General features: G+C 49.8%; 1 protein-coding gene across 4 annotated transcripts; it reads left to right on the top strand.

The window, feature by feature from the left end:
- The first annotated feature begins 8,387 nt into the window (after positions 1-8,387).
- ERGIC3 (ERGIC and golgi 3) lies at positions 8,388-23,116 on the top strand. 4 transcript variants are annotated; one of them, XM_036084399.2, is made up of 14 exons: positions 8,391-8,553; positions 8,692-8,762; positions 8,868-8,955; positions 9,169-9,288; positions 15,038-15,131; positions 15,933-16,098; positions 16,226-16,283; positions 19,703-19,717; positions 20,328-20,359; positions 21,550-21,646; positions 21,724-21,788; positions 22,423-22,559; positions 22,639-22,694; positions 22,898-23,116. In XM_036084399.2, exons 1-14 carry the CDS (start codon positions 8,466-8,468, stop codon positions 22,975-22,977), a joined length of 1,167 nt encoding a protein of 388 aa, XP_035940292.1. In that variant the 5' UTR covers positions 8,391-8,465; the 3' UTR covers positions 22,978-23,116. The 4 variants fall into 4 exon arrangements, 3 of the variants coding, with proteins under 3 accessions (XP_077913263.1, XP_035940292.1, XP_035940293.1); XM_078057137.1 differs by lacking the exons at positions 22,639-22,694; positions 22,898-23,116 and adding an exon at positions 22,102-22,238 and having other exon boundaries at positions 8,388-8,553; positions 22,423-22,556; XM_036084400.2 differs by lacking the exon at positions 19,703-19,717 and having other exon boundaries at positions 8,392-8,553.
- The last annotated feature ends 1,031 nt before the right edge of the window (positions 23,117-24,147 follow it).

A 24,147-nucleotide genomic window follows, 5' to 3' on the forward strand; every position in this document is an offset into this window, starting at 1 on the left:
GACTGGGAAGGAGGAGGAACTGAGGCCCCAGCATCTCTCTGTCCCATCGGCCCCCAGGGCTCCCCAACCCTCCACACCACACCACCTCCCAGCCCATCATCTCCTGCCTCCCTATCCACTTGCTCACCTCCAAAGAGGACTGTGGCTGGCCCTGCGATGGAAGGTGCTAGGGCAGAGAGATAACATATGGTGGGTCCCGTATCCTCCCCACAGGAGGACGGCTTAGCCCTCAGGGTGCTCCTCCACCAGTTATACCATAGACCTCATCACAAAGTACACATTGTGACCTCCATCCTGTAGCCTGCCTGGGCATAGCCGCCACCCTATCCGGTCTGCGATACACCAGTGTCTACACTGAATTTAAGACCCACGAGGACAGGCACGAACCCGTCTGTCTTTTTTAGGTCTGCATCCCTAAGACTTAGAATCATTTAGTAAGTATGTATGGGATACACGAGCAGAGTTGAGAGGGAACTTAAATACTAGTTAGTGTAAGTGTGATGCCCCCTCTCCAATGGTGTGACTTCGGCTCAGACCTCTCTTCTGTTCTCCAGACCTCATACCCAACAACCCAGTGGTCTTCCGCTTAGATGTCTCAGAGACCTCTCCTGCGGAACAAGCCTGAGGCTAAACTCATGATTTTCCCTTTAAACCAATCCCTTCCCAAGACTCCTCCATCTCAATAAACGTCCCGCCAGTCACCAAGTTGCTGAAGCCAGAAACCCACATGCTCTCCTGGAGTTCTCCTTCTCCTAGGATTTCCAAAACCATTTTCCATCCAGTTGTTTCTGTCTCCACCTTCTTCTTACCACCTTCTTCATCTCCACTGCCACCCGCTTAATTTAGTCTTCACCGGCGGAAGATACTAAAAAACAAAATGACAGGGATCCTGGGTGGCTCAGTTGGTTGAGCATCCGACTCTTGATTTCAGCTCAGGGCATGATCTCAGGGCCATGAGATCAAGCTCCACGTCGGGCTCCATGCCCAGCTTAAGATTCTCTCTCTCCCTCTCCTTCTGCCCCTCCCTCCTCTCTCTCTCTCAAAAAAAAAAAAAAAGGCAAATTTTCAGTTGTTTTTAAGGTTTTAGAAAAAAAAGTTCAGAAACCATTTTTTTTTTTTAATCAAAATGTTTTCTTCCATGGGATGAGAACAACAAAACAGTTCAATCTCAACTAATGGAAATCTGCACTGGGTATTTTATAACTTTTAAAACAATTCATCAAAAAATTTTGAGTAAGGCCTGTAGTTTAATTAATTGTATTGTACCAATGCCAGTTTCCTGGTTTGGACAATGTACTGCTGGTACAATATGGTAAGATGCTACCATTAAGGGAAACTGGGTGACAGGTACATAGGACCTCTCCTATTTTTGCAATTTCTTATGTGCCTATAGTTACGTAAAAATAAAAAGTTGTGGTTTTTTTTTTTTAAGATTTATTTATTTATTTTAGAGACAGAGACAGAGAGCGGGGGAGGGGCAGAGGGAGAGAAAGTCCTAAGCCAACTCCTCGCTGAGTGCAGAGCCAGACTCGGGCTGGATCTCACAACCCTGAGATCATGACCTGAGTCAAAACCAAGTCGGACACTCAACCGACTGCGCCACCCAGGCGCCCCTCAAGATGAAAAGTTTTTTAAAACCCTCCAGAAAAAGATGCATAGTAAGCTTTATTGCAGTTTCCTTTATAACCAGTCATATCTTCTTTATTCTGCTAAAACATTCAAAAAATTACCTTTGCAACCCTTTTAAAGCGTACAATTCCGTGACATTTAGTACATTCCCAGTGCTGTGCAGCCACCACCTCCATCTAGTTCTAGAACGTATTCATCCCCACAAAAGGCAGCTCCATTCCCATTAAGCAATCAATCCCCATTTTCCTCTTCTCCAGCTGCTAGCAAGGTAGGACTTTTTTAAAAGTTAAAACATCTTGAACCATTAGCTTTGCTTCTCTTTTTAACAACTTTGTTGAGGCACAATTTACGTGTCATAAAATTCACACATTTTTTTTTTTTTTTTTTAAAGATTTTATTTATTTATTTGACAGAGAGAGACACAGCGAGAGAGGGAACACAAGCAGGGGGAGTGGGAGAGGGAGAAGCAGGCCTCCCGCTGAGCAGGGAGCCCGATGCGGGGCTCGATCCCAGGACCCTGAGATCATGACCTGAGCCGAAGGCAGACGCTTAACGACTGAGCCACCCAGGCACCCCTAAAATTCACACATTTTAAGTTCAATGATTTTCTAGTAAATTTGTACAGTTGTGCAAGCATCACAACCCGGTTTAAAACATTTCCATCAGAGACACCTCATTCACATTTACTGTCAATCCCGCTCCTCATTCCAAGCAACCTCTCACCCACTTCCTCTATAGATTTGCCTTGTTTGATCATCTCATATAAATAGAATCACACAGTGTGTAGTTTCTTAGATCTGACTTCTTTTTCTAGCATAATGTTTTTGAGGTTTATATTGTAGCAATATTGCCTATCATTAATTCTGGCTAATTCTTAGCCATACATTTCAAATACTGCCTCTCCTTCCTTCCTTCTTACTACTTTCTCCTACTGGAACTCCTATTAGTCAGATGCTGTATTTCTTCAGTCTGAATCTCTCATAGTTATGATTTCATTTCTCTATACTATATTCAGCTCTTTCAGTTTAATATTCCTCTCTTCGACTATCTAATTGGCTGTTTAACTCTCCCCCTGATTTTCTAACTTAAATTACTGTATTTTTCATTTCTAGAAATTCTTTTAAATTTTAATTTCTTTTCCTGTTTTGTTTGTTTGTTTGTTTGTTTGTTTTTAAGAGAAGTGGGAGAGGGGCAGAGGGAGAGAATCTGAAGCACGCTCCCATGCCAGCACGGAGCGTGATGTGGGGCTCAATCTTACAACCCTGAAATCATGACCTGAGCTGAAATCAAGAGTCAGACACTTAACCGACTGAGCCACCCAGGTGCCCCAAATTTTAATTTATTTTCAAGTCTTCCTGGTGTGATACCATTTTTACATCTTTATTGTTTCTTATATGTTGTTAATTATTCTAAACATAGTGGGGGTTTTTTTTTGTTTTTGTGGTTTGGGTTTTTTGGGGTTTTTCTGTCAGAGAGAGAGAGAGAGAGCACAAGCAGGGGGAATAGGCAGAGGGAGAAGCAGGCCCCACCCCCTGCTGAGCAAAGAGCTAGATGTAGGACTTGAGCCCAGGACCCTGGGATCATGACCTGAGCTGAAGGCAGACGCTTAACTGACTGAGCCAGCTAGGCGTCCCTCTAAACATAGTTTTTATCTGAAAGATCCATTATCTCAAGTTCACAGGAGTCTAATCATGCTGATGATGGTGTCTATTGACTCTTGCTCATGAGGGATTGTGTCCTTATATATTTTGGAAGATTAGGTCAGTTGCTCATCTTTAGCCGAGTTTTATCCTTGAGAATGCTATGTGGCTTAGGTTGAGGTGTGTTTCCTCAAAGCAGTTTCATGTGTGCTTCTGCCAGACACCCTCAACTATAAGTTGATTTCTCCACTTTGAAGCTTCCAGACTAAGCAGAGAAAATAAATCCAAACCCCAAACTTACATATGAGGACAGGCCTGTGATTACAACATCCCAGCAATACTTTGTTTTTATGTTTTTGCCTTCCTATCAAGGACAGAAGTTGAAACAACCTCAAGCATTCTCTTTCTCTTCCTGTACAAGTGGATGCTTTGTTTTGTTTTTTCTGGCCTACCCTTTTTCTATGGGTCTAGCTCTGTTAAGAAGCCATTTTTTATTGGGGCCTGGAGGTATCATCTCCTTTCCCTATATGGGTATTTATAGCCAATACCCAAAAAGGACATTCCCCATCTATTTTTGACAATGATTGTAAAGCAAGTACAATATGGTCATGGGAAGTTCAGGCCACACTGACTAAAAAATATTTTATGAAACCGTTATCTTCCCATCTATTTGATTCCAATAAAAAATATTCAGTTCCTTCCAAAGCCTTCCTAAATTAATGTAGCATCTTACCACATGATAGCTACCAACACATTACTCTCCAATGTATAAGATCTTTTGTATGAAAGTGCTTTGTGAGCTGTAAATGTCTATGTTACTATGAATTATTATGTGCTAAGAACAAAAGAAGAAAACCCAAGCTTGTAGATTACTGACACCCGGTCCCTTAGCCTCTCCCTGTCCCATCCCCAGATTCATAAAGTCAGCTCACAAGTTTATTGCTTTTTTCAACTCTTTCACTTCTAGCCCCTGGGAATTTCTCTTACTTTTTCATGAGTCAGCTGTATGTTCCAAAGGATAATTGTTATTTAGCATTTCAAGATGTTTTTCAGCAGGAAGGTTTCCAGGATTAAGTCTACATATTATTGGAACTAGAATCTTTATAATTAGCTTGCTCACTGGTCATTGTTTTATGATTTATGTAATTATTTTTTTAAGATTTTATTTATTATTTATTTATTTATTTATTTGAGAGAGAGAGATAGCACAAGCTGGGGGAGGAGCACAGGGAGGGGGAGAAGCAGACTCCCCGCTGACTGACTGAGCGCTGACCTGACCGACTGAGCCACCCAGGCACCCCTGATCTATGTAATTACTTAAATGTTTTACAAACATTGAAAGAAGATCCTTCCTTATGTGGGTTGCACCACAGTGCATATAAAAAGTATTTGCTTGAGACTCTTAGCCCAGTGCTTTCCAAACAAGAGTATGCCTCAGAATCACCTGGAAAGCTTAATAAAAGAATGCTGAGCCTCATCCCCAGAGTTTCTGACTTTGTTTTTCTGGCGTATGCCTGAGAATTGGCATTTCTAACAAGTTCTCAGGTGATGACAATGCTGTTGGTCCAGGGGACCACACTTTAAGAACCACTGTCTTGGCTTAATAGATCTATCACGAAAAGGATTTTACAGAAAAAAAAAAATGATTCCTTCATAGGGGACGCCTGGGTGGCTCAGTCAGTTAAGCGCCTGCCTTAGGCTCAGGTCATGATCCTGGGGTCCTGGGATCGAGCCCCACTTTGGGCTCCCTGCTCAGCAGGGAGTCTGCTTCTCCCTCTCCCTGCTGCTCAGCCTGCTTGTGCTCTCTGTCAAATAAATAAATAAATCTTTAAAAAAAATGATTCCTTGATTAAAATGGAAGCTCATATTCTAATTATATTTTTGCTTTCTAAAGAGAAGCTTATGTTTTCCTTCCACAACCTGCAATAGCATCCTAACTGGTATATCTACTTCTGTTCTACCCATCCCTTATCCGTTCTTCACCTAGCAACTGGCATGATCTTAAATTAATTTCCTGCTTAAATCCTTAAAATGGCATCCCATTGCATGCATAATAAAATCCAAAATCCTCACTCATCTCACATTTTCCAGCCATTCTGGCTTTTCCTTGTTCCTAGAACTTTCCAAGTTCTATCTTGCCCCAGGACCTTTGCACTTGTAATTCCTCTTCCTAGAACACATTACTCCCTCCCACTCAGTACTTCACCTCTCTGGTTCCTTCCTTTTCTTCAAGTGTCATTTTAAATGTCATTTAAATGGACCTTGGGGTCTATTCCCTGACCCTAGTATTATCAAAGTCTGTAAGAAGCTCTCTTAATTGGACTCTGAGACACACTGACACAGTTGTGTTATGATTCTTCCTTCTCAGGGGAAGCAGTGGGATTTCTACACTGTGACTATTGTTTTCAAACCAGATACACCGAGGTCTCCATATTTCTCCCAAGAGAAAAATGGTCGATCTGCACTGGGGAAGGAGAACATGTAATAACATCTGCAAATGCATTTATTTATTTAACAATTAGGAAAAGTTCATTTATCAGTCTGAAAATAAAGCGAAAGAAGACTGTGACGGGGCAGAAGGAGCCAACAAAAGGGACTGAAACCCTCTTCTCTGGCTGGGCTTGTAAGCTGCAGCTACAGGGACCAGTGACCCCCTCTGCTGGCAGCCCCATGTGCAGAGTGAACCAGTCCTGTGCACGCCCCACCTGCACAAAGGTTGAAGGATCCCACCCTGACGGAGAAGGTTGAAGCATTGGTATAAAGCCTGACATTATGAAGAATGAAGTCTCTAACTAGTAAGCGTCTTGGTCTCCTGTCATGGCCACCTAAAAGAATTCTGGAAAGGGAAGGACCATCTAATTCTGGAATTCCTAAAACAGAAAGTCCCCCACCCCTATTGTCACTGTTACAGTTCCCTGATTATTTGCTTCACAGCACAAGGCACATTCTGCTGTTTACTTTCTTTCTTTTTCTTTCTTTCCTTTCCTTCTTTCTTTCTTTCCTTTTCTTTTCTTTCTTTTCTTTCTTTCTTTCTCTCTTTCTTTCTTTCTCTCTCTCTTTCTTTCTTTTCTTTCCTCTTTCTTTCTTTCTTTTTTAGTAAGCTCCATGCCCAGTGTGGAGTCCAATGCAGGACTTGAACTCACGACCCTGAGATCAAGACCTGAGCTGACATCAAGAGTCAGATGCTTGGGGCGCCTGGCTGGCTCGGTTGTTAAGCGTCTGCCTTTGGCTCAAGTCATGGTCCCAGGGTCCTGGGATCCAGCCCCACATCGGGCTCCCTGCTTGGCGGGAGGGAGAAGCCTGCTTCTCCCTCTCGCACTCCCCCTGCTTGTGTTCCCTCTCTCACTATGTCTCTATCGTCAAATAAATAAATAAAATCTTTAAAAAAAAAAAAAAAGAATCAGATGCTTAACTGACTGAGCCACCCAGGCGCCCCTGCTTTTTAATTATTATTTTTTTCCCAATTGTGTATATGGTAAAATACACATAACATAAAATTTAACATCTTAACCATTTTTAAGTGGAATATATATACATTTCTTGTTTACCTCTTTCTCTTTCTACCCCATACTAAAAGCTTTTTGAGGGTAGACATGAGCCCAGTCTGTTTTATTCACCATGGTATTCCCATAACCCAGGGGAGATATGGGAAACAATAAATATGTGTTGAAGGAGTGAATGGGGTCATTAAGCCTGGAGCTCCTCTAAGTAGAGAGGGTTAGGAAGAGCACCAACTGGGCACAGGCCAGAGTAGAGGACAATTTCAGCTAACTTTCCTGGGCGACACCAAGAATACATGCTACTCATACTTGGTGGTGGTAGCGAAAGTGCAGAAAGGACCCAGGCTCTGGAGCCAGAAAAACCAGGCCTTGAACCCCAGCTTTGCCCCATTAACCTTAGGCAAAGTCAATTCACTTCTTGGCTTCCTCATCTATAAGTGGGGTTTGAAATAGCACATACCTCCCAGGGTAGAATGGATTACAGCAGTTGGCATATTGTCAGTTTCCAGTTAACATGAGCTCGTTCTTTCTTTCCCCCACATCCCTAGCAAACTGCAGCCTGAGGGCAAAAGGGGGACTCTGACATCACTCAGCTTCTCCAGAGTCACACCGCCACAGGTCACCCAGCTCCAGTGTCTTCTCTTCCTGGAAGGCTTCCCTAACCCAGCACATCCATTTCTCCTACAGACTACAACAGTCCTCTGTGCCACCTTTTATCAAAGTTCTGGTCTTACATCCCTGAAATGATTTGAGCCAAGCACCTTCATGAGCCATGCTCAGAAGCACTGAGAGGCTCCCAGGGTACTTTGAGGTCCAGAAGAAATGGGCTGGAATCAACCCAACCACAACCCAGGGTATAACAGAGCAGAGTCAAGGTTGATTCCAAGGTTTTGGCCTAAGCAAACGAATGACTTGCAATAGGCATGACTAGAGAGGAGAAAGAGGATTTGTGTGTGTGAAAGACAGGAATATTATGTATCTGCTGCTGTGTTAACAAATTATCCTCAAAATTAATGGCTTAATAGAACAGAAATTTGTTTTTTCAGTTTCTGTGGGTTAGAAATTCAAGAGTGGTGTGGTGGGGTTGCCCTGCCATTAACTGGCTGTGATCTAGGGCAAGTTACTTAGCTTCTCCAGGGCAGTTTCTCTTTCAGAAAATGGAGATAAAAGTCCCACATACTTTCTACAGCAGTGATTCTCAAACTAACTGCAGGGAATCACCTGGGACCAACCCTAGAGTTTCTGATTCAGCAGGTCTGTGGTGGGGCCCAATACGCATTTTTAACCAAGTGCCCAGGTGATGACGAGCTTGCTAGTTGGAAGACACTTTGAAAGCCACTGTGCTAGGAGGTTCCATGTTGTTCCAGGCCTCTGATGTGAAACTCTTGGCGCAGCTCCTAGGTCAAGGCAAGCGAATGCTATTACTGTTTCTGCCCCGCAGAGTCGTCTCCGGGCGCCCTGTCCACAAGACAAGACCGCCCGGGCTGAGAGAGCGGTTCCCGCCACGGTGTTTAGACTCTGCAGTCCTCAGCACCCGTGGGCGCGGGCGCCGGAGTGAGAATGCGAGCGCGGGGAGGGGCCAAGCGTGCGCATGGCTGCGCCTGCGTGCGGACGGGGGGGCGTGGCTCAAGCGCCGAGCCGGAAGCAGGAGGCTGCAGGGGCGGGGCGGCTGGCGTCCCCTTTCCGGCTGGTCCCCATGGAGGCGCTGGGGAAGCTCAAGCAGTTCGATGCCTACCCCAAGACTCTGGAGGACTTCCGGGTCAAGACCTGCGGGGGCGCCACGGGTAGGCCGCGGCGGGGCCGGGGTCGCGGGGACATGGGTGTCTGAGAGCTTGGCTGGGGCGCCTGGACCCTGCCGGGCCTACGGGGGGCTTGAGAGAGTGGAGCAGAGGCCCTTCTGACCCTCGCTCCCTTCCCCGCAGTGACCATTGTCAGTGGCCTTCTCATGCTGCTACTGTTCCTGTCCGAGCTGCAGTATTACCTCACCACTGAGGTAAGGGGCGGAGCCTAGTACGTGGGCGGGGCTCGGCATTCTAGGGATGGGAGTGGGGAATGAGAGGCATAGGGCCCAGGTCTTACTGAGGTGGCGCTGCTCCAGGTGCATCCTGAACTCTACGTGGACAAGTCACGGGGAGATAAACTGAAGATCAACATCGACGTATTTTTTCCACACATGCCTTGTGCCTGTGAGTACCCACTAGGGGTGGGAGTTGCAGGTTCTCAGGTGGGCTTCCAGATTCACACCTCCAGCCTTAGGTTCTGGCGGGACCCCAGGACAGCCTCTTTCCCCTAGCCCACTGCTGCCCCCAGACAATCCCAGCATCCCCTCACCCTCCAAAACCCAGATTCTCCCCTTGCCCGTAGGTTCCCAGTACCTTACCCTGACTTCCTGCTTCCAGATCTGAGCATCGATGCCATGGATGTGGCTGGGGAGCAGCAGCTGGATGTGGAACACAACCTGTTTAAGCAACGGCTAGATAAGGATGGCATCCCCGTGAGCTCAGAGGCGGAGCGTCATGGTAACTGTGGGGAGGAGGCCAGATCTCAGATCCCAGAGCTGGACATGCCCAAGCCCTTCCTTCTGGCAAGTGGGATGTGGCTGGCCAAATGACAAATGAAGCAGCTAAGACCCAGAGAAGTCAAGTAGCTTGCTTAGGGTCCCCCAGTTATTAAGAATCAGAGTGGCCTGAAATCCAGGCTTCTGGCCTATGTATTGAGTAGAGTACTCTAGTTGGCTATCATTCTCAGAGGTCTCCAATCCCTGCCTATCACAGATGAGTAACAGAAGTTTGAGGATGGGACTTATGTGCTGTTGCCTTGGCAGAACTCCTCTAGATGGACCCACATTTCTCTGGATGTTTGCTTCCCTGTCCCGTTAGCTGAATTCAGCCCTAGTGCTCTTCCCCTTTGGAATGCAGGGTGGCTTAAGGTTAAGAGTTTACATTCTTGAGTTAGATTGCCTGAATTCAGATGTAACTCTGTCTCTTGCAGTCTACGACCTCAGCTATAGAGTGGTGATAAACAGTAGTACCCACCACATGGAATTACAGGATCAAATGAAGTCTTATGTGTGTGATGCCTGGTACAGAGTGGCTGTTCACCCTAACTCCGTTTCCTGTCCCTAGGCGGCCTCCCAGTGCTTACATTAACTGTTTCCCACCATAGCAAAACCCTCCTCAAAGCTATGATTTCTCACACCTTAGAGATTGCTGTTTTCTGAGCTTTATCAGCTATATGTTGTTTGTTCAACAGCTATATGTTGAACACCAGTAAAACCAGAGAATTTGCTGTAGGATTGGATATAGGGTATAAGAGAGCAGAGTCAAGGTTGATTCCAAGGTTTTGGGCCTGAGCAAATAAATGACTTGCAATAGGCATGACTAGAGAGGAGAAAGAGGATTTGTGTGTGTGAGAGACAGGGGAATATTATATATTTGCTGCTGTGTAATAGATTATCCTCCAAATTAGTGGCTTAATAGAACAAAAAATTTTTTTCAGTTTCTGTGAGTTAGGAATTCAAGAGTGGTGTGGTTGGGTGGTTCTGGCTTAGGGTCTCATGAGATTGCAGTCAAGCTGTTGGCTGAGGCTGCAGTCATCTGAAGGCTTGACTGGAGCTGGAGGATCTGCTTCTAAGATAGCTCACACGTATGGCTGTTGGCAGGATGCCTCAGTGCCTTCACCACATGGGCCTCTCAGTAGAGCTGCTTGAGTGTCCTCACAGCATGGCATCTGGCTTCTCCCTGTGCATGTGATCTGGGAGAGCACAAGGTAGAAACTACAGCATCTTTTATGACCTAGCCTCAGAAGTTGGACACCATCATTTCTGCATTATACAAGTGGTTACACAGATCAGCCCTATTCATTATGGGAGGTGGGGACTACATAGGATGTGAATACCAGGAGGTGGTGATGACTGGGGACTTGGGGACTTGTCCCACAAGGAAGGATGAGGATTCGGAAATAGATCTCAGGTTTGAGGCATGTTAAACTTGGGATGCCCATTTTATACCCTAATGATGTTAAGGAGGCAGTTAGATGTACCAGTCTAGACATTAGAGAAGGACTGGAGATATAAATGTAGAAGTTATCAGCATGCAGATGGCATTAAAGCCATTGGACTAAAAGGGAAAACCTAGGGAGTAACTGTAAGTAGAGGAGAGGTCTAGGAACTATACCCTGAGCTCCTCCAATATTTAGAAGTCAGGAAATGAGGATCCAGGAAGGAAGATTGAGAACCATTAAGGTAGAAGAGAAACGGGAGATGTTGCAAAAGCCAAGTGGAGGAAGAGTTTCAAGAAGAGAGAGTGAGCAACTGTCAAAAGCCACTGATGGTCCTGTAAAATGAGTAGACCATTGCAGTTGGCAGCATGGAGGCCACTGGGGACTTTACAAAATAGTTCCGATACTGTTGAGGATGAAAATCTGATTAAAGAACAGAAAAAGAAAGAGACATTGAGTGAAAATAACGCTTTCAGGTGTTTTGCCATAAGAGAGAGCAGAGAAGGGGGGTGAGGGCTGGCGGAGAATGCAGGTGGTGTGGTGGATTTGGTGGGGAGATTAAGTGCGCTCCGTTGCTTTTCTGTTCTTCGTGGAAATTGAAAGCAGGGTCATTAGCTAAGAGTGAAGAAAGGGAAGGGGATTTTGGGAGCCTAAGATGAGAGGAAAAGCTATAAATTAGTCATCTCAGGGGGCACCTGGGTGGCTCAGTTGGTTAAGCATCTGCCTTCGGCTCAGGTCATGATCCCGGGGTCCTGGGATCGAGTCCTGCATGGGGCTCCCTGCTTGGCGGGGAGTCTGCTTCTCCCTCTGACCCTCCCCCCTCTCATGCTCTCTCTCTCTGTAATAAATAAATAAAATCTTAAAAAAAAAATTTTTTTTTTAATAAGTCATCTCAGAGAATAGGAAATTGAGCTGATTAGTGAAATGAAGTAGGATTGCCAGTCTTAAGGGAGGCACAGGCAAGAAGTAGGTGCAGGGAGTTGAATTTCACCAGGGTTTGGGTTTTGCTAGGCTTGCACAACAAAGAGAGCGAGGAATAGATGGGTTCTGGTTATGTGCAAGAGAATAATTAGAGCAGTGGACCGTGGAATTTATTTTCCAGCTTTGTCAAGATATAATTGAAATATAACATTATGGGGGCGCCTGGGTGGTTCAGTTGGTTAAGTATCCGACTCTTGGTCTCAGCTCAGGCCATTATCTCAGGGTTGTGGGTTCAGGTCCCACGTTGGGCTCCATGCTGGATGTGGAGCCTACTTAAAAAAAAAAAGAAAGTAGAACATTGTGTAAATTTAAGGTGTATCATGTGATGATTTGATTACATATGTGTTAGGAAATGATTACCACAACATGGTTAGCTAACAGATCCATCACTTTACATACTTACCTTGTGTGTGTGTGGTGAGAACATTTAAGATCTACTCTCTTAGCAACTTTCAAGTATACAATACAGTATTGTTAACTATAGTCACCGTCCTATACATTAGATCCCAGAACTTATTCATCTTATAACTGGAAGTTTGTACGCTTTGACCAACATCTCCCCATTTCCCCCACCTCCCAGCCCTTGGCAACCACCATTCTATTCTCTGTTTCTATGAATTAGGCTTTTTTAGATTCCACATATAAGATCATAAAGTTGTCTTTCTCTGACTTATTTTACTTGGCATAATGTCCTCAAGGTTTATCCATGTTGTTGCAAATAAAGGATTTCCTTCTTTTTATGGCTGAATGATACTCCATTATGTATATATACACCATATTTTCTTTATCCATTCATGTGTTGACGGACACTTAGATTTGTTTCCATGTCTTGGCTTGTAAGTAATGCTGCAAAGAACATGGGACTGCAGATACCTATACGAGATGCGATTTTTTTTTGGGGGGGGGGATATATACCCAGAAGTGGGATTGCTAGAACATATGGTAGTTCTCTTTTTAATTTTTCAAGGAACTTCCATACTGTTCCATAGTGGCACCAATTTACATTCCCACCAGCAGTGCACAAGGGTTCTCTTTTCTCGACATTTTTGTCAATACTAGTTATTTCTTGTTCATTTTTTTTTTAAGTAGGCCCTACACCTAATGTAGGGATCAAATTCACAACCCCGAGATCAAGAGTTGCATTCTCTACTGACTGAGTCAGCCAGGCACCCCAATACTAGTTATTTCTTGTTTGTACTTTTTATTTCTGAATGGTAATAGCCATTCTAACAGGTGTGAGGTGATATGGTTTTGATTTGCATTTCCCTGATGATTAATGATGTTGAGCTCTCTTCCATTTACCTGTTGGTCATTTGTATGTGTTCTTTTGAAAAATGTTTATTCAGGTCCTTTGTCCATTTTTAATTAGATCGTTTGCATGTTTGTTTGTTTTGCTATTGAGTTGTATGAGTTACTTACATATTTTGGCTGTTAACCCCTTATCAGACATATTATTTGTGAGTATTTTCTTGTATTCCATAGGTTGCCCTGTCATTTTGTTAATTGTTCCTTTTGCTGTGCAGAAGCCTTTTATTGTGATGTAGTCCCACTTGTTTATTTTTGCTTTTGTTGCCTGTACTTTTGGTGTCGTAACCAAAAAACTGTTGCCAAGACCAATGTCAGGGAGCTCTTTCCTTATTTTCTTTTAGGAGTTTTACAGGATTAAGTCTTACATTTAAGTCTTTAATCATTTTGAGTTAATTTTGGTGAGTTGTGTAAGCTAGGGGTCCACTTTCATTTTTTGCATATGAATATCCAGTTTTCCCAGCAGCATTTATTGAAGACCGACAGTCCCTTCCCCATTTGGACCATGGAACTTAAATAAGGAGGGAAGCGAGGGCATGAGGGAGTGATAGTGTTAGTGTTGTCAAAGAATTGGTGGTTTCTGGGTACCAGAGATATTTCCCAGATGAGCTGGGAAAATAAGGATAAGTACTTGAGATTGGGATACTCGAAACTGTGGAAGGTTTGCGGTCATTGGAAATAAGGTCTAGGAGTGTGTGTGGAAATGAAGTGGGATGAGGCTGAGATGAGATGATAAAATACAACTGTGGGAAGACAGGAGGTCGGGTATTAAATATTGAAGTCTGGGGGCGCCTGGGTGGCTCAGTCGTTAAGCGTCTGCCTTCGGCTCAGGTCACGATCCCAGGGTCCTGGGATCGAGCCCCGCATTGGGCTCTCTGCTCTACGGGAAGCCTGCTTCTCCCTCTCCCACTCCCCCTGCTTGTGTTCCCTCTCTTGCTGTGTCTCTCCCTGTCAAGTAAATAAATAAAATCTTTAAAAATAAATAAATAAATAAATATATATATATATATATATATATAATTATATATATATATATATATATATATATATATATATATATATATATATTGAAGTCTGCGGTTAGGAGGAGGTAGTTACAGGCAGGGAATCGGGCGCGGAGAGAGAGGCCTGAGCTGTAGCTCCAAGGTGAGGGGGTTAAAGGCACACACTTTGGAACTGGGGCTGAAATCTGCCGCTTACTGTGTCGCATTGGACAGAGCCACTTCTCATCTCTGAGTCTCTGAGTCTTTGCAAGTATGATGTGGATAATAATAATCCCCGCCTTCCTAGGGTCCACGTGCAGGTGAGACATTCTGTGCATGGTGACCTATAGTCGGCTAACATTTAGCATTTGTGGTTATTGTTTCATTACTAGTACTTTTATTTAAAGAAATAATAGATGTGTGGAAGTGCTTAGCACCTGACACATAGTGTGCACCACATAAATATTGGCTATTTTTTTTAAGATTTTATTGGAGAGGGCGCCTGGGTGGCTCAGTCGTTAAGCGTCTGCCTTCGGCTCAGGTCATGATCCCAGGGTCCTGGGATCGAGTCCCACATCGGGCTCCCTGCTTGGCAGGAAGCCTGCTTCTCCCTCTCCCACTCCCCCTGCTTGTGTTCCTGCTCTCGCTATCTCTCTCTCTGTCAAATAAATAAATAAAATCTTTAAAAAAAAAAAAAAAAAAAAGATTTTATTGGAGAGAGAGGGAACGAGTGAGGGGGAGGGACAGAGGGAGAGGGACAAGCAGACTCCCCACTGAGCAAGGATCCTGACGCGGGGCTCGATCCCAGAACCCTGGGATCATGACCTGAGCCAAAGGCAGATGCTTAACCAACTGAGCCACCCAGGCGTCCCAGTATGAGCTATTATTATAGCTTTTATTATTCCCAGGCCACAGGCCAAAGGGCCTGTGAGGGGGCCAGGGGTGCAGATTTCACTCTCTCTGCTCCCAGCTGATGCCCCGGCCTCTGTCCTCCCCTTAGAGCTCGGGAAGGTGGAGGTAAAGGTGTTTGACCCTGACTCCCTGGACCCTGATCGCTGTGAGAGTTGTTACGGTGCCGAGACGGAAGACATCAGGTGAGCCGGAGCCAGGGGGCTGGGTGGGGGGCTCCCGCCGGGCACTCCGTGTCAGCCATCCTCAGCCTGTGTCGGACTCCGCAGCAGGTGGGTGAAATTGGACCAAGAGTTGAGTGGGGATGGGGTGCGTGCCTCAGTCACTGCTCCTGCTGCAGGTGACTGGGGCTCTGTGGCCAGGCCCTGCGTGGGGCCACAGCGGGGGGCGAGGCTGGAGTGGTGCCCGCTCTGGTTCAGAAGTGGCCTCTGGAGTCCAGCTGCCTGGGTTCCACCCCTGTGTCCTTGAGCAAAGCCACATAACCTGTCTGGTGAAGGGGGTGATGGGAACACGTTTCCCGTAAACAGTCACATCAGGATTAGATGTATCCTGTATAAAAAGCACTGAGATTGAAGGCCCAGCCCAGGTAATTAGGCCTGTGATATGTGGCCACTGCTCTTATGTTCCTCGGGCCCTGGCCCCTGAGAAGCTGATTCGGCGGGTCTAGGGTAGGGCCTGGGGATACGTATTTAATATTTTTTGCACTGTGGTAAAATATATGTAACTTTTAAAACTTACCGTTTTAACCATTTTCTCGTGTACCATTCAGTGTTGTGCAGCCGTCACTGCTCTCTGTCATCCCAAACAGAAGGGAAATACGTATTTTTAAGTCGTGCTGCCTCTGAGGGAACAGAGTTTGGGAACAGTTGGTGGCCAGGGATGAGGCCGGCAGAGGCGTCGTTAGTGGACAGAACTGCTCTGTCCCCTAAGCTGCGAGCTCTGGGTCCGTGCTGTGTTGCTCTCGCCCCGCACCCCCTCTCCCGCAGGTGCTGTAACACCTGTGAGGATGTGCGGGAGGCCTACCGCCGCCGGGGCTGGGCCTTCAAGAACCCAGACACTATTGAGCAGTGCCGGCGAGAAGGCTTCAGCCAGAAGATGCAGGAGCAGAAGAACGAAGGCTGCCAAGTATACGGCTTCTTAGAAGTCAACAAGGTACGGGAGGGACTGAGGTGAGCAGGAGCAGCCCCGCTCCACGGTGAACCGAGGGCCCACTCAGGCCCTCAGGAGACCAGAGGAAGGGAGGAGACGGCTGGAGAATGAGACGGAATATCCCCTACAGGTGGCCGGAAACTTCCACTTTGCTCCCGGGAAGAGCTTCCAGCAGTCCCACGTGCACGGTGAGTGGGCCTACGTCCGCCAGGGAGTTTAGACCCCAGATGCCCTGGCGAGTTTGAGCGCCCCTCCACCTGCCCAGGGGAGCCCCCCATCTCGGGGCAGCAGTTCGGTCCGCGGTTAAGAGCATGGGCTGGGGAGCCAGACTGCCTGGGTTCAGAGTTCAGTGTCACACCTTACTGGCTGTGTGAAACTTGGAGGAACTCTCTTAATCTTTTTGGGCTCGTTTCCTCCTTTATAAAATGGAGAGGCTAGTCCTTCTGTCCTAGGGGGCTTGTGCAGGTGAAGCCCGCAGCACAGAGCCCGGCTGTCTAACAGGTGAGCCGCGTGGGAGGCTCTGGGGTCAGCAGAGCTGGTTTGGAACGCAGGTTCGGCCCCTCCTGAGTTGTGTCAGATTTGGGGACTTCGGAGCCCCACTCAGTTTCTTCTCCTGTAAAATGGGGCTGCAGATGCTAGGACCTCCCTCACACGGTTGTTCCCAGGGATGAATAGATGGGATTTATTTTCATTCATGCATTCATTCACGCATCCGCTAGATATTTAGTAGTCACTGCGTGCCCCCTTCTAGTCTGGGTGCTAACAGTACAGCACCGAGCAAAACAGAGTCCTTGTCCTCAGCGTTCTAGTAAAGCAGCAGACCGTAAACAAGTATGTAAAATATATGGACTACCAGATGCTATTAAGTACTACGAACCCAAGAAAGGCAGGATAAAGATGACAGAGGCGAAGGGCTCTAGGGAGATGGTACGTGTGTGCTGTTGGGTATTGGGCAGGTGGGGAAGGCCTGATGGGGCAGCATTTGAGTAAAGACCTGAAGAAGGTGAAGGAGCTGGCCATAAGGGTGTCCGGGCAAAGGGTTTGAAGCAGAGAGAAGAGCAAATGCAAATCTCTGAGCCGAGAATGGGCTTGGCGAGTTGGAGGTGCGGTAAGAAAGCGGGGGGCTAGAGCACAGCGAGCGGGGTGGTGTGGTTAGAGATAAGGTGAGCCAGGTAACCGGCTTGGGAGGGCACCACAGGGACAAGGACTCTTACTCTGCATGAGACACAAAGCCATCGTAGGGCTCTGAGGAGGTGCTACATGATGTGACTTGACTTTGCAGAGTGGGCAGTGCTCTGCTCCGGACAAGACCGTGGGGGCAGGACAGAACCAGAGAAGCCGATGGGAGGCCGTGGCCGTGATCCATCCGGGCACAGGATGGTGGGGGCCGGGCCAGAGTGGTGGTGGAGGGGCAAGCAGGGATTGCTGATGTTTGAGGGTAATGCCGATGGGCGAGGTCAAGGACGACTCAGACGTTTTGTGGCTTAGGAGTGAGAAGGATGAAGTTGCCATTTAGGGAGAGGAGAAGATTCAGATGAACGGGTTTAGATGGCTGGACGAATAAAGCAGGAATTCGGCATCTGACATGTTCTGACCGGTGGGCTCTGGGTGTCCTTTTAGACAGCCTAGATGCAAGTAAGCAGCTGGCTGTTGGATCTGGAGGTCAGGGGAGAGGTGCGGCCCCGAGATGCATATGTGGGCGTCCTCGGATATGTAAAACCGTGGAACGGGATGAGGTCGCCCTGGAGGTGAGGGTGGGCGGGGAGGAGGAGAGCCCCACCGTCCAGAGGACACGGGCGTCGGGAGAAAGCGGCGCTCGTCAGACGAGAAGCCAGCCGAGAGGTGGTGTCCTGAATGCCCGGGGAGGGAGGCGTTTCCAAACCCAGACCAGATGTTTCTGAGCGTGGGGTAAGAGTTGCCCATCGGGTGTATGACCTTGACAGCCGTTTCCGTGGAGCGATAGGGAGCACCCACTGCGGGCTCAGGAAGGAAAGGGAGAAGAGTTGGAGCCAGTGAGTAAGGACCGCTCTTCTGTGGAGTTTGCTCGAAAGGGAGGAGAGTGGGCTGGAGCTGGAGGGAAAGTTTGGACTCAAGGGGGGGGGGGTTGCAAGATGTGTGAGGTAGCAGTTGGTTTTATGTGGAGGGGGACAGTCTGCTGCAGAGCTGGCCAGTCATGCTCCGGGGCGGGTGGGACCGTTGCTGGAGTGAGGGCCTGAGAAGGAAGAAGAAGACAGAACTGAGTGCCCTAGAAGTGTAGAAAGCCCAAACTTGGCGAAAGGCAGATGAAGTCAGGACAGGTAGGATGGCAGCTGGGTGATGGGGAGATCATCGGGAAGGGCGACAGGATTGTGGAGGAGAGAGCTGCGGCCAGAGGCTAGAGCCATTCAGTAGGGGCGCGGAAGGGCCAACCTGCGCTTCTGTGGGGATCTCGAAGTGACTGAGACAAGTAGGGAGAGTTGGTGTCGTCTGCCACGAGCTGCAAAGCTGGGGACTTTTAGGGCGGCTCTAGGGGCCGTGGTCTGGAAGTGGCATTAAGGAGCAAGGCCTCACTTCAGGCCATGGAGGAGGCTAAGTGGGGGGGAGAAATTGTCACCCCGAGGGGGCTGCGGGGAAAAGTACCTTCGAGGGAGGGCCCAGCCGCGGTTGGAACGAGACGGTGAGTGGCATGTGTAGCGGCGGAAGATGTAGGGGTTTCACTGATGAGTAACAGGGGCCCCTGGGAGGGTCTGGGAGGGATAGGAGTCAGGATCATATTAGGGGATGTACGGAGCCACAGTGTGACCAGAGTCCGGGGGTGAGAGATGAGCTGGCGGTCCTGAGCTGCCCAGGGACTGAGGTGAGCAGGAGCAGCGGCTGGCTAGAGGTAGCCCTGCTGGTCTGGAAGACGGCGTGCGGGGCTGAGGCTGATTGCTGGGCCGGGGCAGGAGGTGGGTCCGGAGCCCCCTCTTCTGGAGGGGCCAGGGGAAGGGTGGTCTCACGGGGATGGTGGGAGACGGTCAGTGCCGAGCTGTTGGCACGGGCCCTGGTGCAGTAGGAGGTCTGGTGGCCCCCGCAGCTGCTCTGTTCCTCCACCTGGGCAGGCAGAGCAAAGGTGCTCTGTATCCCGAGAGGATGTTCAGAACACAAAGCTACAGTTGCCTGAGGCCAGAGATCTGGCTGAATGGAAGGTCTGGGAGCTAGTTTCTGACGTCTTTGTTGCTTGGGGGGGGGGGGATTATAAAGTTTACCTCGTACTTTTCCATCTTAGATCCTATCTGGTCCTCAGGACAGCCCTTTGTAGAAATCACTGAGGCTCAGAGAGGGCAAGTGACTTGCCCAAGGTCACACAGCTTAGGGAAGTGGCTTATTGGGCTCTAAATCTTTTATTCTTCCTAGGCCACCATACTTCTGCCCCCAAGAACCCTTGCATTCCTCCCTGGCCAGGGAAGAGTTCCCCTAGGGGCGGGACCGGGAGGAGGCTTGTTAGCTGGGTCCAGACCCTGCTGCTGAGGCAGGAATATTCCAGCCTTCCTTTCTACCGTGTGTCTTACTCCGTAGTTCTTGTTGTGAAGCTCTCAATCTTTTTTTTCTTCCTCCCTTCTCTCTCCTGCCCTCCCCCATGCTGCAGTCCATGCTGTGGAGAGTAAGTGGCCCTGCCCCCAGGGAGGCCAAGCCTCTGCTTCTGGGGCAGTCTACCCCTCCCAGGACGGGGGGGAGGTTTGGATGGTCCTGGGATTGGGGTCTTACTTTTCAGGTAGGGTTCCTTGAAGCAGGAGAGATCAGGGCCAGAGGGCAGGAAGCACTGGTTCTGGAATAGACGGTACAGGGTACCCATGGCATTTCCTTTGGGGGCTCTGAGGGTGCGGGGCACAGGGGTCGGGGAAGACCGCCTTCTCAGGGCCCACCTCACCTTGGGGCTCAGCGATTGGCCCTCAGCTGTATTTAGTGAGCGACCAGAGTCAGCGGGGTTTGTTTCCTGAGGTGCAAGCAGGGACTTGGTGGGAGTGGAAACCCGGGAGACGCCCATGGAGGGCTCCCTGTATGTGTCAGGAGGGAATCGGGGTCTGTGTTCTTAAGGCCCAAGGAGGGCGTAGACTCGCACACAGGCCCAAGGCGGGCCTGACCGGGGATGAAGGGTCAGAGGAGCTGGGCAGTCACACTCCAAGAGGGGTGAGGAGGCCTGAGCAAGGACGCTCAGGGAGCCAGGAGGCCAGTCCTCTCCACCTGGTGACATCTTCTCCCTTCTCTCCTAGTCCATGACTTGCAGAGCTTCGGCCTCGACAACGTACGTACCAGCCGGAAGCCATGCAGGGCGGATGGGCGTGGGAGATGGTTGCTACCTTCGTGTTCCGTAGGGATGTCCTGGGATGAGGGAGCAGATAAAAATATACCATATTCTTTTTTTTTTTTTTTTTTTTTTATTTGACAGAGGGGGAGAGCACAAGCAGGGGGAGCGGCAGGCAGAGGGAGAGGGAGAAGCAGGCTCCCCGGGGAGCAGGGAGCCCGATGCGGGGCTTGATCCCAGAACCCTGAGATCATGACCTGAGCCGAAGGCAGATGCTTAACCGACTGAGCCACCCAGGCGCCCCCAAAATATACCATATTCTGCCAGGGGATCAGTCTGAGGGTTAAGACCTGAGGTTTGCACAGGCCGGAGATGGGGGATGGGGCTGGACAGGAGTGTCCTGGGCAGAGGGATCCTCCGGCAACGTCAGGAGGGAGTGGAGCACTTCTCAGAACCCACAGCGGCCGGTGTGGAGGAGGAGGCTGGAGAGGTTGGCTCGGACCGGACCAGACCTCACAAGCCTCAGGCTGAGCAGCGGTTGGGTCTCCCTCCTGTGGGCAGTGGAGGCTATTGACCTTTAACCAGGGTCATGATGTAATCAGATTTGCATGTTTTTAAAAACCCCTCTAATGGCTGAGGTTAATAAAGACTGGAACGGGGCACCTGGGTGGCTCAGTTGGTTAAGTGACTGCCTTCAGCTCAGGTCATGATCCTGGGGTCCCTGGATGGAGCCCTGGATGGAGCTCTCTCTCTCTCTTAAATAAATAAATAAAATCTTTTAAAAAAAAGTAAAAATAAAGACTGGAACAGGACAGGAGTCAGAGCTGGGACATCTGCCCGCCTCCCCCCTCAGTCCAGGCGCCCCTTGCTTGAGACTTCCAGGCAGAGCAGACACCTGCCAGCCTGTCCGTGCCCAGCCTTTACTTGCTTTGTGCTTGGATGCGGCCAGAACCTCAAACTAGAGGCCCAGAGGCTGTGGACTCTGTGAGAAAGGAGTTCCCGGATGGGGTATGGGGGGGCCTGGGTTGGTCACATTCTCCCAGGCAGGACCTCTCCCTCCCTCCCCCGTCTCCACACATGCCCTCCCCAGACCCGGGCATCCTGTCTGCTGCTGTCCTGAGGACCTTTGATAGGGTGAGGCCTGGTGGGGCCTTGAGTGCTTGAGGCTCAGGGGCTGGGGTTGCTCGCAGATCAACATGACCCATTACATCCGGCACCTGTCATTCGGGGAGGACTACCCTGGCATTGTGAACCCCCTGGACCGCACCAACGTCACCGCACCCCAAGGTACCAGCCTGGGAGGTAGCCCCCAGCTGCCAAAGCCCTGCCCGGCACCCATGCCTGGTGCTCTCCTCTCCCTGCAGCCTCCATGATGTTCCAGTACTTCGTGAAGGTGGTACCCACAGTGTACATGAAGGTAGACGGGGAGGTGAGTCTGCAGGAGCTCAGGTATCAGAGTCCCTCTTGGTGCCAAGCACTTGAGTCCTGCCGACCTGGGAAGTGGGGTGCTGCTCTTATCCCCGTATGATGGATGACAAGCCGGGGCGGGGGGAAGGTGATGTACCCTCACAGCCAGAGTGCAGGGCCCAGGCTGTCAGACTTGAAAGCACTCGCACTTTCTACTTGCCCTCACTGCCTCCATCCGTTCGTCTGGTGCTCACTGTCCCCGCGGTCTGCCCTGGGCTGGGGGCTAACCCTTCCCGGGTCCTCTCCTCCCCTTTCTGCTGTGGCCCGTGGAGCAGCATCTCGGCAGACAGGAAGTCAGGCCTGGCCTTGCCGGGAGCTCATGGTGCGGCCTTGGCGAGGTGCTTCCCATCCCTGAACCCGCGCTGAGAGGATCCACCCCTTGTAGCCGGGATCGGGACCAGAAGCCGGGGCGGTGAGGCTGAGAGTGTGTCTGGGTGGCCCCCGGGCCTTGCGGTGTTCATTAGCAACCTGGGGCCTCGTTTTCTCTCCCACACAGTCCGGGCGCTCCGGACAAGGGCAGGAGCAGGCGTAGGGCTGAGGGGGTTGGGAGCCAGGTCACAGCCTCGGCCCCGGCCCAGACTCCCTTCCTGTCCCAGGTGCTGAGGACAAATCAGTTCTCTGTGACCAGACACGAGAAGGTCGCCAATGGGCTGATGGGCGACCAGGGGCTTCCCGGAGTCTTCGTGCTGTATGAGCTGTCGCCCATGATGGTGAAGCTGACAGAGAAGCACAGGTGAGGGTGGCGGAAGGGAGGGGCCTGGGATTGCGGGGAGGAGGGGTGCCGGCTGACCCCCGCCCCGTCCCTCTGCCAGGTCCTTCACGCACTTCCTGACGGGCGTGTGCGCCATCATCGGGGGCATGTTCACAGGTTAGAAGCTCCAGGGCGCCTGTCTGGGGCTGGGGCGTGGCGGGGCATGTGAAGCCCGGGCTCCCTGCCAGAGTTTTAGTTGGGGACGGAGGGGCACCTCAACGGCCAAGGGCAGATGCTGGCCTAGCCGGTTAGGGGACAAGGCTCTGGGGTCCAGCCAAGGGCCCAGCGGGGCCAGTGCCAGCCCTTGTATCTCTCCCCAGTGGCTGGACTCATCGATTCACTCATCTACCACTCGGCTCGAGCCATCCAGAAGAAAATTGATCTCGGGAAGACAACGTAGTTGTCTCCTTCCCCCTCTGTTATTCTCTTCTTCTCCTGTTTCTCTTTGGCCCTGTGGTCATTCCCAGCCTCTTCCCCACCCCACCCCCACTCAGCGCCAGTCTCAGTGCAGGTTGATAAATCTGTTGATTGTGATAGTACTTGCTGGTCTCCATGTGCTTCTTGCGTCTGGCCAGAGCCTAGAAACAACCCCTCATCACAGCTACTTACTGAAGGCAGTCAGGACTGACAGATCGGGCCAGATGCCCTCTGGGAGCCCCACGTGGACATCCCCTGGCTCATAGGGCTTTATTCAAACCAGACAGATGTCCATCCCACAGCCCTGTCCTCAGTCCCTCTTCTGCGGTGGTCTTCGGGCCTTTTGGGTTCAGCACCAGGGCTGAGATGGACCTTTCCCGTATGAGCTTCCTGGAGCCACCATGGCCCTCAGGCTCATGATGGTCTGACCCCAGGGGTGCTAGCCCTGGGTGCAGGCTGGGGCTTGCCACCTCTTCTGGGGCTTCTCCCTGCCACCCTGGGCTCAGTCTACTGAGAGGGGTCCAACCAGGTCGTGTGCAATCTCCTAGGTGGAGGCAGAACTGGAAAATGGAAGGAGGGCAGCAGTGGCCATTCTGGAGCAGGGCTGGCGCCAGACCCCCAGCTCTGGAGCTCATCAGGGCTTCCCATCACAGCCCTTAATATGTGCACAGAGCTAGGCCCAGGACCCCACCGCGGCAGCCCGGAGAAGCAGGGACGTTACGGCTGGTCGGTTCATCCGATCGTTTCTCAGGGAGTGTCTGGGTAAGACAGTAGTAGGGAGGGAAGTAGGACAGGAAGCGAAGTAGGACGATGAGAGCAAAATATCTAGAGGCAGAAAGACCTGAGCTTGAGCTCTGATGGGATCCCTCACGAGTTGTGTGACCTTGGCCAGGTCTCCTCTGTAAGTTGCAGATCAGATTGCCAGTTATAGTGAGCCTTGTTTTTTTGGTCAGCCAGAAACCATTCCTACTTGTCAAGAGTGTCCTGAATTTCCTCTAGGAACCTCCCTGTCTACCTTCTCAGCCTCTGTGTTCGGGAGGAGGTTTGATCTCCCACCCTAAGCTCCAGGGAGGCCCCAATCAGCATAGCCCACCCCCCACCCCACCCTCCCACCCCCAGTGACCCAGTGTGGGCCAGGCTCCTTCAGGACTAG

Source organism: Halichoerus grypus, chromosome 10 (assembly GCF_964656455.1).
Source record: "Halichoerus grypus chromosome 10, mHalGry1.hap1.1, whole genome shotgun sequence".
Taxonomy (NCBI): Eukaryota; Metazoa; Chordata; class Mammalia; order Carnivora; family Phocidae; genus Halichoerus; species Halichoerus grypus.